The 19,439-nt window shown below is 35.1% G+C and overlaps 1 protein-coding gene across 1 annotated transcript; it reads left to right on the top strand.

Annotated features, from left to right (window-relative positions):
* Positions 1-2,514: 2,514 nt before the first annotated feature.
* On the top strand, positions 2,515-10,505 carry LOC103458534 (G-protein coupled receptor 126-like). Its single transcript, XM_008399431.1, has 24 exons — positions 2,515-2,576; positions 2,679-2,829; positions 2,956-3,118; positions 3,206-3,337; positions 3,418-3,513; positions 3,598-3,637; positions 5,399-5,499; positions 5,584-5,651; positions 5,777-5,936; positions 6,017-6,148; positions 6,231-6,347; positions 6,425-6,473; positions 7,490-7,590; positions 7,684-7,772; positions 7,869-8,025; positions 8,111-8,242; positions 8,326-8,436; positions 8,513-8,561; positions 8,940-9,040; positions 9,136-9,254; positions 9,338-9,603; positions 9,679-9,769; positions 9,852-10,129; positions 10,215-10,505. Exons 3-24 carry the CDS (start codon positions 2,963-2,965, stop codon positions 10,328-10,330), a joined length of 2,661 nt encoding a protein of 886 aa, XP_008397653.1. The 5' UTR covers positions 2,515-2,576; positions 2,679-2,829; positions 2,956-2,962; the 3' UTR covers positions 10,331-10,505.
* Positions 10,506-19,439: the final 8,934 nt, after the last annotated feature.

A 19,439-nucleotide genomic window follows, 5' to 3' on the forward strand; every position in this document is an offset into this window, starting at 1 on the left:
AACACATTTCACACTTCTGTCGAGGCTGATCATGGATCCTATATGCATGTAAACACCTGTCAGGAAGCTCATGGTAGCTGAGGACTGGAAAGATAAAATAGTACAGTGAAATGTGAACAGAAAAGTTCAGAAAATAGTACTAATGATACTAATATTAAATACTAATAATCTAAAGAAACAAGCTGTTTAGCTTGCGTACATGCGTGGCTAGCTGTTTAGCTTTATAAGAACAACACATTGTGAGGGCAGCATAGTTCAACTTCCTCTTACTTTAGTTCAGTCATTTTTGGAGCATTTTAAGGACTTCAACAGCAGTCCTCTTGTAACACAAAACACAAACAGGCAACGGTTGCTATGTACAGTTATAAAAAAAGTTTTTCTGCTCAGCAAGATCCAAATGCAAATAGATGTTAAAGCATTGCAGCAACTATATTTGTTTACGTCATTTTATTCACACCACTTTTTAAGGAAGTAGTTAATGCTTGAGCATATGAACCTTTACAGGTAAAATGGATAAATTGTATGTTTCGGTTGTAAATGCCAGTTCAGGCATTTAAAAAACTTAAATTATTTATGGTTGTTAATTAAATTAAACAGTTACTTTTTATATTAACTACCATATTGCACAGCTTTGTACATGACGGACATGAAACACTCAACAGTCAAAATGGAAGGAAATGGAAACTGTGGAACCTAAAAAATTTGCATGTCAGGTTGAAAACATATTCACCTCAGTGTTTGTATCCTCCCTTAATTTTACTAAACTATGTAAACTCGCAGGCACTGTGAGTGTTTTTAAAATGTTACAAAAAAAAGTAACTTTTCTACCTATGTCATTATTTCATGTCCTTGTTTTTATTAACCCAAAAAATACACTCATCTGCCACATTATTGGGTACATCTGATCAATTGTTTGCATTAATAAATAGCAGATTATCTAATGAAATGGCATCACTTCAGTGTATTTAGTCATCTGCAGTATATACACACAAGTTATTTTCATGGTGAACACAACCAGCCGTATCTACAGACAGAGAAGCCTGTTGCAATCAAATTATTCTAAAAGCAGCAGAAACAGAAGATTTACTGTGGAAAAGTTATAAACAGTCAGCGACTGTTATGATAATAGTGCGGCTGTTTCCTTTTGAAAATGTTTAATAACATAAAAAATACAAATAAAAATAAAAATATATAATGACTGTAAAAATGATTAACAATTATGTAAAAGCACTACAGTTTATTCAGTCTGTAACAAAACAGGCCATCTGTTAAAACGTGTCCACTCCGTCATCATGCTTCATTTGCATGTTAAATAAGACAAAATGGTAATGATGCCACAGAAGATGTGTTGTGGTAGCGATGGACAATTCAGACTCCATCTGAGTCATACAACAGAAGCAACCGCAGACTGAGGTGCATTTAAAAATTACTTATATTGTCAATTTGTGGTCTATCTTCTTGCTCCTGCTCAATCCTTTAAAATGTCACCGTCGGCTGTAAATCATCGCTGGATTCTCCTTTTGAAGATTTTTGTTCTCTTCTCTGTAATTTTGCTTCAGAACCACTTTTGTAAAGCTTCCAGTAAGTAACAGCAACTTTTAAAATTATTCTGTCCATATTGATGTGTTTGATTTGTATGTTTTAAAGTTACTTATTTATTTATGTATTTGTTTATTTTATTTAATTTTTTTTACAGGCACCAAGACAAAACACGGACTCAAAAACATACTTTTTCTCAGTGCGGAAGAAATTCCAATTGATCCTCATTTTCCATCAGGTGAGCTTGGACTCCATGTAAAAAAGGACTCCTGACATAACAATTTCCAAGGAAAAAATGTGTCTATCTTATTTTTTAGCTTATTTGTTGCTTTTTGTTTCTGTTCTTTTTTCTGTTTTTCAGATGTTGTCTTTAAAGAAGAAAATGGAACTCATCTTTGTTTTAACATTCAGGCAAACCAGTCTAATGCAGGTACAGGTTTCCTGTGTCTGACCTATCATCAGCTTCCTGTAAGTCAGTTTTCTATTTTCACCAGTAAATGATGAGGACTTTTTTTCTTTTTAATTTTGTTTCAGGGTGTTGTGGCATTGAAGGTTTCGACTGTAGCACCAAAATAGTTCGGCTCGGTGACAGCACTTACAGCCTGACTGTCAGTAGAGAGATTCTACTCAAGCACGACATCGTGGTGTTACTGAACCCAATGAGCAATTTTTCATGCATGCTCTCACAGCTCCACAACTCAACAGGTACAAACGAACCAAATCTCCAAGTGATTTAAACCTTAAATACACTGCAAGCAGTGTATGAGGGAAATTATATGAGGAAAATTGTAAATAACTTGTCATTAATGCCTCATCTTCTAATCTATTTCGTTTGAATGATTTTCCACTTAGAGTTCATTCTTGAACTTGATAACTGCTTGAAGCCAGGTAACCACATTCTTTTGCGACGTCTCTAAACTTTGTAGTAGAACAGCTCGCAACAACTTATTTTATTCTGTTTTCAGGTGGCAGGAATGTTAGAATCACTCTGGATCATCTATACCAAAATCAATATAATGATTTGCTGACTTGTGAAGGTATTCTAAGTTTTAAGTTCCAATAATATTTCAGTAAACATTTTGTTCACAAAATGTTTACTAAACATTTTGTTTGTGTTATTCTTGTGCTTCAATTCACAGCTAGTGTTAAGTACAAGTTCAAGTTTGGATCTAAAATAACATCCATTGTGAAAATCATATCTTGTAACTCGTCGGACTCAGCTGGGGTTCAGCAGCCGCTGAATCTAATTTTTCCAAACACAAACAATGTCGTAACTCTACAGGAAGCAGTGTAAATATTTGTTTATTGATGTGAATAATTCCAAGATGACATGCACCCTAATAGAGTTGCTTTGCATTAGTGCAAGATAGCTGATTAATGTGAGAGGTCACTAATCAATTTTGTTTTTTATTACAGAAATGTCATGAAGGCTTTCAGTTTCTACCAGGACCAAATGGGGGCTTTCAGTACAGCATTCATCAAATTAGGAAACGTCACTGGGGGAATCGCAAAACTGCGACCACAAGGTCAAAACCAAACTGCATTGAACTTTAGCTTCACAGCGAGTGGGGATGTGAAAGTATGAAGCTTCTGTTGACTCAAGAACAGAAAGAGAAAAACAAGAGTTTAGAAGAGTTCTAGTTAATTTTAATCTCTCTTTGTTAAGATTTTGGAGGAACAGAACAATGTGGACATGGAGCTTGATCTGCAGATTCAAATTTCTAAAGAAGCCAATGAATTGGCAGTAGAAAGAAATAGTAAATACGTTGGAGTTCTGCTGTTTCCAGGAATGCCTAAAGTAGGAACAAACATGATTTGATGGGTTTTTTTTTGTGAATATCAATATATTGTTTATTATTGATTATATTTCTCTTGCAGGAGTTTTTGAACAATACAATGCTTGGGATTGAAATGGGAGCAAACATTTCCAATCTCCCACAAGCCATAAACATTCACTACAGTAACGTGGACACGGTAAAGATATGTTAAGAAATTTCCTCATATTCTTTATGTACACAGAAAATGTATTCCAATTGTGGATTTTCTTATTTGTTCTAGAACAAGTACAGTGCTTCCTGTGTGTCTAGGGATGACAAAGGTAAGAAACACTGATTAAACAGTTTAAAAAAAACCTCATATATCTATGGTCTAGAAAAACATTGTAAAGTTGTTGTCTCTTTACAATGCAATGTGTGCTGCAGAACTGACAAATGCATTTTAAATTGGTCTAAAAGTGAGGAAAATAAAGTGAAGCATGTGTGTCACTTTTTATCCAATGAAGGTTGTAAACTTGTATTGGGATAAAGTGTGAAGAAAGAGCACCTTTCCTGAAACTAGCTAGCTAACTAAGCTAGCTAACATTACTATCTATTATGCTGTGTGCATCACACATGTGAGTGTATGTATGTTATGTATGTGCATCCATCCATCCATCCGTCCGTCCGTCTTCTTCCACTTATCCGGGGTCTGTTCGTGGGGTCAGCAGCCTAAGTAAGGAAGCTCAGACTTCCCTCTCCCCAGTCACTTGTTCCAGCTCCTCCACGAGAATCCAAAGGCTTTTCCAGGCCACCTGGGAAACATAGTCCTTCCAGGGTCTTCCTCTGAGTCTCCTCCCAGTGGGACGTGCCTGGAGCATCTCACCAGGGAGGTGAACTAGACCTAGAAAAATACTTACTGCTTTTGCGTTACAGTTGATTGCTGCAAACCCCTAAAAAAGAATAAGGTCTGATTTTACAAATTCAACTGATCCATGTATCCTAGTCATGACAAGTGACTAGGCTATTTGTCATGAACCGCAGGGAGACTGGGGGAATTTGTTTTCCTGCAACAAATGTGTGACTTGATTTCCTTAGCCTAAATCTATTAAAATGCTTCACACATTTTTATTTAAATATGGTATTGTGACAAAATAGGATGATTTTTCATGAACCAGATTTCTGGTGCTCTATATGTATTGTACTATGCATGTGGGCAGAGCATCTGCACTTGTATCACTTATTCTTTATGAGAACTGTGGTGCTCATGAAGTAAAGCTTCCAGACATGTAAATTCTGCAATAAATTCAAACTTTTCCCAGGTTTCACTCCATTGCAGGAACTTACTGTAACTCTGGACAAGATCCTCCGTCAATGCATTAAAACAGATGTGCAACAACAACAGAAACGTTATCAAAACAGAGTAAAAATTATGCAATAACTGTGCAAATGCTGGCAGTAATACTATAATTAATTAAGGCAGTGATCTTGAGATGTAGTGTGGACTGAATAAAATAGCCATTATCTGGAAGAGGTGTGGATTGGATATATTTCACAAATTGGAAATATATGTAGGCATTTTGTTTGTGACCATTTGGTATTTCAGTAAGGTGCCTTCACATTAGCTAAGAAAGCTATGTTAGCCTACTGTAATTACTGTACTTATTAGACTCAGCCTGATGGAACATAATAGGCTTCTTCTCAACATCAGTTTACAGTTTATTAAATAGATAAGGCTCAATGTGAAAATTTGGGCAGAAAGGAAATATTTATACTGCTGTTAGTGCCGATGAATGATATTTACCAATATTATATAAATTATGTATCTTTCCCAACACTTTCAACATCTTGTAAAAGCAGCCGCACAGCTTTCATTAGTTCTCTTCTTCAGATAAACATCTCTTAATACAGTGGTGCATCACTATATCTGTCATACAAAATTCAAATATTTTTTCAAAGATAATATAAAGGACAACTTTTAAACACTCAATGGCCACTTGTGTTGACCTAATTACAGAAGGAAGACATTATTTTTAATTAAAATATTTGTCACTACTTTGATTTTGTGTCTAATGTTATTTTCCTGTGTCACTTCTGTCTACTAGGCAATAAACAAACCTGGACGGCAGATCAATGCCTAACAAATCAGACAAATGGCCACATCAACTGCCGATGCTCGCATAACACATTCATTGCTGTCGTCATGGTAAAGGGATTTTTCTGATTTCAAATGATTTATTCTTCTCCTTGACCAAGAGAGCTAAATCTATTATTTTGTTTCATACCAAAGACTCTAAAAAGACCAGAGATGACAATTAAACACAACTTAACAAGTCCTGAGGACCCAACGCAGGCAGTGTGAGTATCTTATTTAATAACAGCAATAACAAAAAATATTACACAACATATGTTAAAAAAGCTACCATTGGAGTTATATAAGTGAAGAAATGTAAATGTTTAATGTAATTATGTTTCTATTGCAGGCAAATCATGTCTAATTTGAGTGTTTTCATAGACCAAATGGCCAGACAAAATGTCAGAACAGCAGACATTAAAATAGGCAATATCACTGGAGTGATTGCTAAACTATCACCGAATTCTGCTGTCATGAACTTTGGCTTCAAATCAAATGGAGATGTAAATGTATGTAGCTTCAGTTAAAAAAGAAACAAACTTGTAAAAAGATTATTCTTCCTGAGTTTGATCATTTCTATTTGAGATAGGTTCTTGGAGAAAACTACGATGAGAAGAAAGGATTTGCCACCGAAATTCACCTCCCAACAGAAGCCATACAAATGGCAGAGACACACGGTGAAAGTTATATAAGAATTCTAATTTTTCCAGGAGTGTTTAAGGTAAGATCAAATTTTTTATCTATTTTGAGTGTTGTTGTTTTTTTTAATATACTGTAAAAATCACATATTTTACCCTCAACAGAATGACAACGATTCATCTATTTTGCATGGTGAAGTGCTAGGAATTGAAATGGGATCAAACATATTCAATCTATCAAAAAGCATTGACATTCAGTACAACAATGTCACACTGGTGACGGTATGTCTCAAAGTGTTGCTTCGTTAGACGGAATACATGTTCAGATATTTTATATTTTGCTTTGTTTTATCCTGCAGTCTGGATTAATGCCCACATGTGTATCATGGGATAACAATAAAGGTAATGGTAAGTTGGATAACAATACTACTTTCATAAACGGTCCATTTGTAAAGTCTTGCTGTGATGACACAATATTAATTTTAAAGAGTTTTTTCCTTAGAAAATAGCTTTTGCATAAATCTGAGTCAGTCTCATAATTTCTCAAGCTTTTATGAGGAGAAATTTTTTAGCTTCTTGAACCATCTTTGAAGTAGCAAGTAGATTTCTTGTATTTTTCAGACATAACGTATTTATCATGACAAAGAAAGTACACAAGAACTTTACACAAGAAGTTAGTGAGTGGCAATGTTCACTTTGGCAGCAGATTTCACTTTAAATTTAGTCACTGTATTTTGACTAATGCTACATTTAGTTTTAGTCTAGATCAAGTAATTTGTATTTCTTTAGTTTAGCCCATATAAATTCTAGCACATTTTGCTAAACAATTAGATTCGTGAATTTTCTTTACAAGTGAAACATTTATCCTAGTATAGGATGGAATTAAAGTTATATTTGGAAATATACAGAAACACCCATTTATGTTTGTAATTTGTTATTTAGCATTATTTAAGTACAAGCAATTGTTTCTCAATAGCCAAGGGTCCTCCCTCTATACGTTAATATAATCACAGAGCAAGGAAAGGTTCTTAATTCAGTGTGAATTAGGATTACAGATTGACTTTTAAATTGGTGCAGTACAATCTACTAGAGAATCAAATTATCAACATGGCTTCTACCAGGCTGGAGGCCAAAGCAAAGACGAGCAGATGAATGAAGCAGATGTATTTTATTTATATTTTGTCAACTTGCTGTTTTAAACAAAGTTTGGGTTTTTAACACCATCCTGTCTACTTTTAAGGTGGCTACAATTAATTTTATGAGAAAGTTTTCTAGCAAAGGTTTTTTCTCATTTCGCTTTCCAACAGCAAAATGTGCCACCTTTGTTCACTAACTGCATGTAATACATTTATATGAGTATGAGCGTATTATTTGCGATTAAGTTCAGTTTCATCTTTTGGCTTTGTGCTTCTGCTGTCAACTAGGAAATAAACCAAACTGGACCGATGTTGGTTGCAAGACAATTAGGAACTCGGATAACGTTAAATGCCAATGCTCTCATCTTACATTCTTTGGGATTTTGCTTGTAAGATAAACATTTATTTTACACTACACTGCAATACTGGTACTGACATTTTACATTGAAAGATAAAACATACTTTATTTTGTTTAAAACCAGTCAAGTGTGCCACTAGTTGAAGAAGATAAGCCAGAAAAACTTCTAACTTTCGATGCCCCAAAGACTCCTCTGGACTCAGATCAAGCAGCGTAAATATATATTATATTTTGTCATGAATGTAAAAAATAACAGAGGCTGATCACATTGTCTGACAATGTTATTTAAAATATATTTTTCCATTACAGAAAATTAATGAAGAATCTTAGTTTCATACTGGATAGTATGGGCAACTCCAGCTCTGCTGCCATCAAAATGGGCAACATCACTGGGGTTATGTCTAGACTGCCAAAACAAAATCAGACAGTCATGGACTTTGGCTTTCAATCAAGTGGGGATGTAATGGTACACAGCTTTAATGACAGAACAATGAAAAACAGATAAAAAGGTATAGAAGTTGAGTTTTTCTAATATTCTCTGTTTGTGATAGATTCTCAAGAAAAACAATAATGGGGTGACAAACATCAAGAAAACGATTCACTTTCCTAAGAAAGCCAGTGAATCGGCTATTGAACAAAATGGCTCTTTTGCAGGAGTTTTTCTTTTCCCAGAAATTGAGAAGGTAAAACCAAAATATGATCTTATTTTATAAAACAAAATAATGATTTGAAGCATTTATTTATTTATTTATTTTGCTTTAAACAGCTCAACAAAACCAGTTCCTTTTTCAACAATGAAATGATGGGGGTTGAAATGGGAGTGAGCATCTCCAACCTCTCAGAAACCATTGATATTCACTTCACTGATGTGAATACGGTAAGAGAGATATTAACTACTTCCTTAACAGCCATCATTTCGCATCTGTATTCATTTTTTTTCTATGCTATTGCAGACTGAATTTAATGCCACTTGCGTATCATGGGATGGCACAAGTAAAGAAGGTATTTTATTTTTTTTTTCTGGTTATACTGTACAGTTTTTTAAAAGACCCGGTAAAGTTTATAAATGCAGGCTTAAGAATGTCATTGCAAGATGTCAGCTGATTGGACCTGTCAGGGAAGTTAAGACATGTATTTCTCATTAAAACCTTGCATTCTCTTTGAAAAAATGCTGTATTTTCTCACATATTTTAAATAAATAAAACAGGGCCTTGCCTGTAAGGAACTGTAAGAAAACCCAAGTTTGCTCTTGTACATCAGTTCCTATAATTTTATCATCCAAACCCATGCTTCCCAAATCTTTCATTGAATTCAAAGCTTTACTTTCTTTCTTTCCTGTCCAGTCTCATGTTTTTGCTTTGTGATATGACTGTCCACCAGGTGGCAAAAACAAGTGGATCACGGATGGCTGCCTAACAAACGAGGCCAATGGCAGCATCACATGCCAGTGCTCTCATCTTACATTTTTTGCTATTCTCATGGTTATAAACTTTTATACAATTATTTTTAAAAGTCAATTTCAAGATATTCAAAAGTGTTTCAGGTTTATTAAATACGTGCTCCTGTTTGAAATCAGTCCACAGATGTACCGATCAGTTCCTCTGACTTGGAAACCCTGACCCAAATCACAAAGGCTGGTTGTGGCATATCCCTGTTCTTCCTGGGTGTGGCTCTCTTCATGCATTTTTTGATTAGGTAAGAATATCAAAAAGTCTGATTTTGATTTGGATCATTCCTCTCTGAACAATGTTGTTAACACAAACCAATTTGCTTCACAGGAAAAATAAAGCCAGTGAGGCTGTAAAGATCCTCATGAATCTCTTTGTCGCCCTGTTCTTCCTGAACCTTTGCTTCTTGGTAAATGAGTCAATCGCTAAACTGGAGATCTCAGCAGCATGCGTGGCGATGGCAGCGGCTCTGCACTACAGCATGCTGGCCACATTCACATGGTTCTTCATGCAGGCTTTGAACCTGTACTTGAATCTACACCAGATCTCCTTAGGCATCAAATATTATATGGGCAAGATTTGCATCGCGGGATGGGGTAAGAAATATATGCCAAAAACTTTCATTGATTTGTCTGCAGATTCTAATAACTAAAAGAAAAAATATTGTTTAGTTATTCCAGCTGTTGTGGTTGTTGGACTTCTTGCTTCAAGCAAATATGACTACATTCACATTTCTGGTGATAATGGAACCTCTGTAACTATGTAAGGAAATATTAAATATATATCAGACTTTACATTTGATTGTGATGCTCCAAAATAATTGCATTTCTTTCATGATTTCCAGGTGCTTTATCCCTGATTCTGCGACCCACTTAGCTGTAAACATTAGTTACTATGGCATTGTGTTCATATTCACTTTAACCATATTTGTCATAACCGTAGTGCAGATCAAACACTTTACACCCAAAGAAGCAAAAACCCAAGAATCCACCAAGAAAAGAGTTTTCTCTCTTCTGGGACTTTTCTGCCTCTTGGGCATCACCTGGGGATTTGCTTTTTTTAGCTACGGCCCTCTGCTCCTTCCTTCCTACTACATCTTCACCATCCTTAATTCTTTTCAAGGTAGGCCTAAAACTGATAAGTTTGAGTTTCAGACCAAGTTCCTGAAAGGTAACAGGAAGAAATAACGAATGCATTCTGTTTGTAGGATTCTTCCTGTTCGTTTACTACTACTTCTCCAGCAGGATCCTTCCAGAGGACATCAAGCAAACCAAGAGCAGCAACCAAACCTCAGAGACTGTGTCCACATCTCCTCATGGCTAAGGTACTCATTCCTACCTCCTATGGACATTGAATTAATTAAATCATATTCTCAACTGAAATTCAACATCTTTACTTGTGGAGCTTTATCACCTTTTTGTCTGATGAATATCTTCTGAGGCTGTATGGACACCAGAGGACAGCATTTCATTTCATGTGGCAGTTGCTACAAAGTGTAAAAAACAGTCTTGAGTTTTAAATTAATCTGAAATCAGGGACTTCTTCCCTCAGGTAATCTCCAGGAAATCATTAGTCTGACTCAATAATTTACTAAAATCCCTGTCTTACATTACCTTACCATATCATACTACCATTTGTATTTAAAAAGCAATTTAAAACAGTAACTTGTACTACTTTTTAACTTTCTAAATGAAACTCCACAGCTTCAGTGGAATGCAAATTATGGCTGATAGGTATAATAAACGTGGCTCTTTTACAACTGGCCAAGAGACCAACATGGCTAAGAGAATGTGACTCACTTAAAGCTATTCTCCAAAATGTAACTACTTGGACTGATTCAGATGAACATATATAAATGTAAGCAACATTTAAAATATGATTATTTTTTTTGTTGGGTTACAAAAAAAAATAAAAATTATGTGTACTGTAACTTGTTGAACTCTACATTTTTCGCATTACTACTACAAACTTTTAAAAAGTAACTTGTGAGGAATCAAGCATATCCATTAATGTATCTACATACACTGTACATATGTTTATTACTATTATCTTATGAGACAGACAAAGACAGAATTGCACAAAATTATCAAACCTTTTACCAGATCTTTTACCAATATGAATCTGAAAAGTATGGCATGGATTTGCATTCAGCTTCCTTTAGTCTGACACAGACAGGTCAACTCGGATGTCACTTAACTCCATGGAGGAGTTAAGTGACATCTTCTACTGACCACAAATTTATGGTCAGTAGAAGTGTAGTTTTAAATTTGATCATGTCTCTAAGTATTTAAGTTACATAGCTGACAAAACAACCAGAAATGACCAAAACAGCACGAGGCGATATAATGTTCAAGCTGTGCTAAATATACAATAACACATAATTGTAGCACCGCCTGTCAAATTTTTGCCAGGAGGCACCACTGGCACATTTTTCACACTATAGCTTCAAAGTTTGTGTTAGGTAATCGACCTCTCCCTATGGCAGCACTTTCTGCTTGTAGGCTCAGTAGCATTGAGGGAGAAAACCCATTTCACACTTCTGTCAAAACCAATTGGTGTTATATTATGTATGTAAGCACCTGCCAATAAGTTTATATGGTTGTTGAGAGGCTTCTGCCAAAAGATTGAAATTGGAAGTGAAATTGGAAGAGACAATTTTAGCAAAATGCATCAATCTTGATTCAGAAGAAAATAATTGTTAAGGTAGCACTACTGATTTCATTAAAAAGACACCAATAATATGGTAGCAAAACATCGAGGCAAGAGATTTTGGTAACAATTGAGAGTGTAAGGTAACCTGCTTTTGCTGTTAATACTTACGTTTTCTTCGGTTGTTTTTAGCACATCTACAGGTAAACTAAGGTACTACTGTTTCCTGATTAGGGTCAGTCATGTGATTTGATGTCTCGTAATAAACCGAAAGGTCTGACAGGACAAACAAAAACGGTGCTGTGACCATTTTTGTGACAGATGCTTCATCATCTCGCAATGGAACAGTATAGTTTTCTTGATACGACTCAATACCTAATAATAGTGCATGTGGTGGGGCATCACTAGCTATTGCCATTAATAGATGCTGTCCAATCCAGCGATCGATCAGGACAATGCTCCGAGTTGTAAGCCAAGTCCTTTAGGTTGTGTAACTCCAGAAAGCACACAGAGCTCAGGATCTCAGTGGAGTGGATCAACTTGCAGAATGTGAAATGACAACGTGATATATGATAAGAGAGTTTGTTTTTGCATGTTTATTGCACAATTAACATCTGTAAGAGGCTCAATGTTGGAGACATTTGTTTTCCACCCATCTGCTTTTAATTACTGCCTATGTTGTGCTGCCTGTATGTATTTCTTTATTTAAATGTATTTATAAGTTTGAATTTAAATTTTTATTACACACTACTTGTATGGACCAGTTTGTGAATGCAATGTTTGACAGAAGCCAATGTAAATTAATGGGCTGCATCTTGTTTGTATCTGTGCTTTCATTTTCATCCTGTCTAAGCAAATAAATGGATAAAAAAAATGTCATGTCCTCAGCTACTTTTTGGAGATAGGTGTTATGATTCATATGTAGACAAAAAGACGAAAGTCAAACGTGAAGGGGAAAAAAATCATCAGACTGTCAATATGACTTAAGTTTAGTAGCATGCATCTGCTCAGGGCACATAGGTTTTGTGTATTCAGTGGGGTACCAATGCTTCAGACTGCAAATGGTAGTCATCATTGTTGAAAGGTTTGTAACTTGTAGGTGCCAATAGAGTTACAGCCAAGAAGAGACAAAAACACAGGACAACAGTTCTCCAAAGAGGGAGAAATCGTGTCAAAAGGAAGTGGTAGTCCAGTTAGATAAGAAAGTTTAGGATTATGAATTTGCTTTCAGGGAAGAGATGTAAATTAAGAGGCCACATTTTGATTGGGCTTTTTGTTCTCTCCCATGTCATGTACTTTAAAAAAAAAAAAAAAAGCAAAAACTTTCCACAAACATCCAACTGTAGCTGTTGTTGGGAGTCAGAATTATGGAAACCAAAAATGCTGCAGCAACCTCACATGTTGGCATAAAAATTATTGCCAACATGTGAGACCTCATGGAATTATAACTATTAATAATTGTAATCAATAATGTATTATGAATTAAATTAATACTAAAAATGTAATTATTTAGTTAAACCAGGGCACCAATTTCAGTATCTCTTAGGCAGGGAAGGGTTACACTGATTTTAAGGTCCAGTAAGAGCTTTTAACCTCATATGATAAAACAAACAACAAATAAACACAACAGTGGTGAACCTATCTAGTGTGATGCTTTATGTCTGCTTTGCCGCTTTGAAACATGGACAACTTGCCCAAATAAATGTCCATCCACCAGGTCATAACCCTAAGCTCAAGTGAACTTGGTTCTATGGCAGAATAATAATCTAAAGCCTACCAGCAAGTCCACCTTTGAATGGCTCAGAAAAGGAAAACAAAATGAAAGCTTTGTAGTTCAGTCAATGCCCAAACTTAAATCCATTGAGATGTCATTGCATATCCTTAAAAACACTGCATAGAAAATTTAAATGTGGCTGAAGAAAAACATTTTTTCAAAACAGAGAGGGACAAAGTTAATCTACTGCAATGGTATTGACTGATTGCCAGTTATCACAACCATGTGATGGCAGTGGTCACTGCCTACAATGGCACAACCAGATTTATGGCCCACTTACTTAGTGCCAGACTGGATTGTAAAGTTTTATTGCCTTAATAAAAGCAGCCAGAATTTACTCAGGGTGTCTTTTCCTGACGTAAAAAAATGTTTCATGATCTGAAACATTCAAATGTGACCATCTTTCTTTTTTAAAAAAATGGGCAAGTAACTATGACAATGTGAGTTATATGTTTGTCATGAGTGAATATACCGTTAATGCATTTACCATGCTTTTTTAGCGGATCACGGTATTGGGGAGAAACATTGCTGTTTTCACAACTGATTCCACTGTATTTCACATGTAACTCTGAACACAACTGTCCTCTTGTTCAGTTATGAATTAAGCCTTTCTCTTCAGCGAGATCCAAAATGCAAACAGGTGCTTTCAAACTTTGGCAGAAATTTGCTTACTTCATTTGCATTGCACCACTTTTAAGGAAACACGGAATATTTGATCACGTAAGGCTCAAGCCGTGGCATGGATGTGCTGCGTAGATTTATTCTGTCAAGGAAAGTTGGTAAATTCAGTTCACTTGCAGTGTGTTTAATGGATATCTAACAAGTGGATTTGTTGGAGATCCATTACTTTTAATATAACGTGAAAGGTAGATGGCATTATCATATAAATGAAGCAAATCATGCCATTCATGTGCTAGAAAAATACATGTGTGAGTTGTATTACTCATTTTTTGATAACAACATATTTTGGCAGTCGAAACTTTATATTCAAATCTTAAAATATGTTTGTGGCCTATAGAAACAGGGGTTCTGTCAGATTCTTAGATCAGCAGAATAAAAGATGAACGGGTAATGCAATTTCTTTCAGAATTATATTTATCGTTAGTGCAAGCTGGATGTGAACAATGCTTTTATTTTAGTATAAAAATAAGGCCACCTATTAAAGCCCAAGAATAGAAAGATTGGAGGAGCAATTCAGGCTTGATCAATTTAGAGACCACTTCCATAAAATTTACTTGTTTGTGGTAAGAAAAAAGAGCTTACGCTAACTTCTCTTGAGGTACGACAACTTCCAAAGTACTCCTGACATGGTTGGCTTTAAATATATGCAGATTGGTACAGTGCAATATAAGCAATTTAGGTGACCATTGTGCAACCATCAGCACAAAATTGTTTTCCTCTCCATCACAACCCCAGTGCAAATTTACATAGAGTATAGGCCTGTCTACTGTGGAAATCTACTTCTTTTAAAAATGCTTAGTAAGAAACATAAGCAGCAAACAAACAATTATGTGCAAAAGAAAAACTGGATTTGTTAAAGGCGGATCCTAGGACAAAAGAAATGAAATGACGCCCTTGATGACGGATCAAAAACATTTGCATTGCATTCCTGGCATCTGCGAAAAACAAAACAAAACCAGACAACATACACTCTGTAGTCATGCTTAAATTTGCAAATTAAAACAGACTGAATAGTAATGATGCCACAACAGGTTTCTGTTACGATAACGCCACACAATCCATATTTGATCTAAACCATGTCGCAGAAGCAGCTACACACTCAAGTGGGACTTAAAAATATATAAAATCAAGCTGTAGTCAAGTTATTTGCTCATTCAATCTGCCTTCTTACTTTGAATTATGACAGCGCGGGCTGTAAACACTCGATGGATGTTTGCTGTTGTGAAACTTTCTCTGCTTTATGCAGCTTTGCTCCAGGACCATTTTTGTGAAGCTTCATGTAAGTAATACAAGTTTTATTGAGATCATGTATTGTTTTACATTTACAATTATATAATTTTTCTTAAACAAGTACTTTTTATTTAGCTTTGATATGATGTTCTTAAGTGTTGTTTCTTTACAGGCCCAAATACAAGAACCAGAGTGAAAAACATTCTGTTTATTTCTCCTCAAAATATTACGCTCAATACTACTTTTCCAACGGGTGAGCTTGGATTTACAGTGACAATAGTGTTTAACAAGAACAGCTACTGTGAAAAACCAAATTAAATGTTTTGCACTTGGTATTTCTCTATACTGCAGATGCTGTCTATATAAATGAGAGTGGGAAAAGGCTGTGTTTCAACCTCCAGGAAAATAAAACAGGTGCGGTAGCCGAAAATTATTATTTTCGTCAATGTGATCATGAATGTCTCCGTCTTCTTAAATAAATGATTGTGACAGTCAGTGTTGTTGAATGTGTGCATGAATTAAGATAACATTTTTTGAGAACTGGTTGATGCTGTTTTTACCATGCCAATTTTGAATTCGGGAACTGGAGATTGCTTGTCCCCTTGCATTAAACTAACCTGGCTTTCATACAGTACAATAATACAAGTTGAGAAGCTATAGAAATGTATTTGTGTATACATACCAGAATGTTGTGGTGGAGAGTTATCAACTTGAACCAATCCATTTTAACTGGATAAACCTAATTCAGTTTCTGGTCAGCGATTAGCAGGCACAGCATTGCTGACAGATATGTGATTGTATTTTCAGGTTGTTGTTTACGTGAGGATTTCGACTGCAGCCCCAAAATAAGTTTGGCTGGTAACTGTTACAAACTAACGCTGAGTGAAAAAGCATTATGCAACCAAGATGTTGTCGTGTTGCAGAACCCAACATATACATTTTCATGTATGCCATCAACATTCTACAACTCACAAGGTACAATGATCTTTTTGAACTAAAGCAGGGAGAGCGTCCCCTGTTGGTGAAAATAATTACATGTCAATGTCAATGTTATCTCTTTATGCAAAAGGTCTTTCTCATTCTTTGTTTCAGGTTTAATGCTGAATATTCACAACTGCTTAAAAATGGGTAAAGTCACGAACACAGATTTGGCACAAACAATGCCTGAAGTATCCATACCTCTTGAACTATCAAACAATGTTGATGTTACCACCATAAACCTTTTTTATTTTACAAAGTTGCAAAGTAAAATTGTATTTTACTGGGATTTTGTGTGGTAGGCCACAGGAAAGTAGCACACAACAGTTGGAATAAAGTGATGCAGTTTTAATTATTTTTTAAAATTATTTATCAAGTTTATAAACCACACATCATTTTGGTCCACTTTAACAACCCAGTAAACTACATTTGGGTCTGAACAGAGATAATTTTCAAGGGGTATGAAGACTTAAAAAAGGCACTTTCTCTTCATTTACATTTGCATGCAAAGTTACTTTACATATTGTAAAGTTTATAACTTTATTTTTTCTTGCACTGTTAAGGTGGACCAACCATTAGATTTGGCCTGGATCAGCTGTTTGGAAATTCAACATTTGAGGAACCGTTATGTGAAGGTATTTTATATCAGTGCCATTGAAGAATTTTCTAGTAAGCATTTGATAAATGTTTACTAGAAACATTTATCAATGTTTTTATATAGGTACATGGCCAAGATTCGGGAGCAATTCTTGTCGAAACAACATGCAAGCTGCATCACTGATCACAACAAACAGTTCGGTTTCTCCAACAAGTTATGTGGTAAGATGACCTTCGTAATTTTTACTTCTGAAAGACAACTAGGATTCCACACATAATTTTTTTTAGAAATAAGTATAAAACATTTCTATACTCTAGACATTACCACCTACAAACAATAGCACTTCATCTGGCACTGCACAACCGGAAAGTGCAACCACAACCTCAAATTTCAGCACCTTAAGCATTTCAGTTTCTCAAACAAGTCGTATGGTAAGATTTTGATATTTTTGTATTTTTGAAAGAACTAATATTTCATATGTCAAAAACTAATACAATATTTTAGGGATGCATGGTATATAACTGTATTAACATCAACTGATAGTTATTTTTTAACATTGTGGTATAAAACTGGAACAATATCAATAACTGATATTCATTTCCAGCTTGTTTCCATATGTTTCTGGAATGGAGGTGGTTAGTCATGTGGTATTTCTTTGGTCATGTGATAGTGATGGAGCGCAGGATTGTGGAAAGTTAAGCTGAAGTAGATAACAATGGCGAGGTAAACATTATGATTGTGTTTTCAAAGTTTCGAAATGGTACTAAAATGTACATAATATGTCTAATATCAGTAAATATTAGTTATCAGCCAGACCAGCAATAGATGCATCAGATATTGGCTCAAATTCTTATATTGGTGCATCCCTACAATTTTTTATAACCAATATCACCTAAAACAACTACATTTCATCAGGAACTACAGGACAATATAGTTTGTTTACACCCTAGACTTTCAGCAACTTAAGTAGTTCTGTTTCACAAACCAGGTATTTGGTACATCGAGCTCTGCCATTTTTCTCTTGAGAAAAAAAGTAATATTTCACCAATTAAGTATAAATATAATCTTTATGAACGAGGTTTCCAAAACTACAAATGACAGCTATTCATCAAGGAACGCGGAGACAGAAAGTTTATTTGCAAGTACAACTTTCAACCACTTGAGCAGTTATTTTTCTCCAAAAAGTAATTTATTTTGGTTTATCTCGGAAATTGTTTTATTTAGAAGATAGGTAATAATTAAATAAAACAATTTATAGAATATTTTATACACTAGACATTGCCACCTAAAAACAACAGCAGTTCATCAGGGACTGTACAGTCAGAAAGATCACCAACAACCCTAAATTTCAGCACCTCGAACAGATCTGTTTTTTCAACAAGAAATGTGGTAAGTTGGCCTCTGTAATTTTTATTTTTGAAAGACAATACTTCACACATCAAAACTAAATACAGTCTTTTATGAACTTTCAATCGTACAAGCAGCACCACTTCATTGGGGAGTCCAACCCATATTACTTTGTTTACAACTTCAAATTTCAGCAACTAAAGGAGTTCTGTTTCTCAAAAAAGTTATTTGGTAAGATGATGTCAGTAATTTTCATGTTTTAAAGACAATTAATTTTTCATACATGAATTTTTTATTTTTTTTTATAAAGTAGACGTCACCACATGTAAATGACAGCACCTCATCAGACATAGTTTGTTTACAACCTCAAATTTCAGTGTGTCAAGAATTTCTGTGTCTCATAAATATTTGGTAAGTTGATTTATATTTTATATTTCACATAACAAAAATTTATATCTTTTACACGTTAGACATCGCCATCTGAAAACAAAAGCACTTCATCGAGTGCTACACGGTCAGAAAGTCCAAAAACAAGCCCCAATATCAGCAACTTAAGCAGTTCTTTTGCTCAAACAAGTCACTTGGTAAGTTGACTTCTGTAATTCTTATTTTTTAAAGATCATACAACATTTCACATAATAAATATGATCCTTGATGAACTAGGCATCCACAAGTACAAGCAACAGCAATTTTACAAGAACAACAGATAATGACAGTTTGCTTGCAACCTTGAATTTAAACACATCAAGCAGCTCAGTTTCTCAAAACAGTCATTTGGTAAGTTGGTCTTTGTATTTTCATTTTTGGTGGACATCTAATGTTTCAAAAAGTTAAACATTTTTTTATGAACCAGATGTCACAACATACAAATGAAAGCACTTCATCAGGTGCAACAGACCAAGGTTCTTTGTTTATAACCCCGAATTTCAGCCCTTCAATCAGTTCCGCTCCTCAAACAAGTGTTTTGGTAAGTTGATCACTGTAATTCTTATTTTTGAAAGACAATCAACAAATTAAGTAACAAATGTGATCTCTGATGCACTAGGCTTCCAAAAGTACAAGCAACAGGACGTTATCAAGAACAACAGACAATGACAGTTTGCTTACAACGAGACGTTATCAAGAACAACAGACAATGACAGTTTGCTTACAACATCAAATTACAGCACCTCCAG

This window comes from Poecilia reticulata, linkage group LG22 (genome assembly GCF_000633615.1).
Source record: "Poecilia reticulata strain Guanapo linkage group LG22, Guppy_female_1.0+MT, whole genome shotgun sequence".
Lineage (NCBI taxonomy): Eukaryota > Metazoa > Chordata > Actinopteri > Cyprinodontiformes > Poeciliidae > Poecilia > Poecilia reticulata.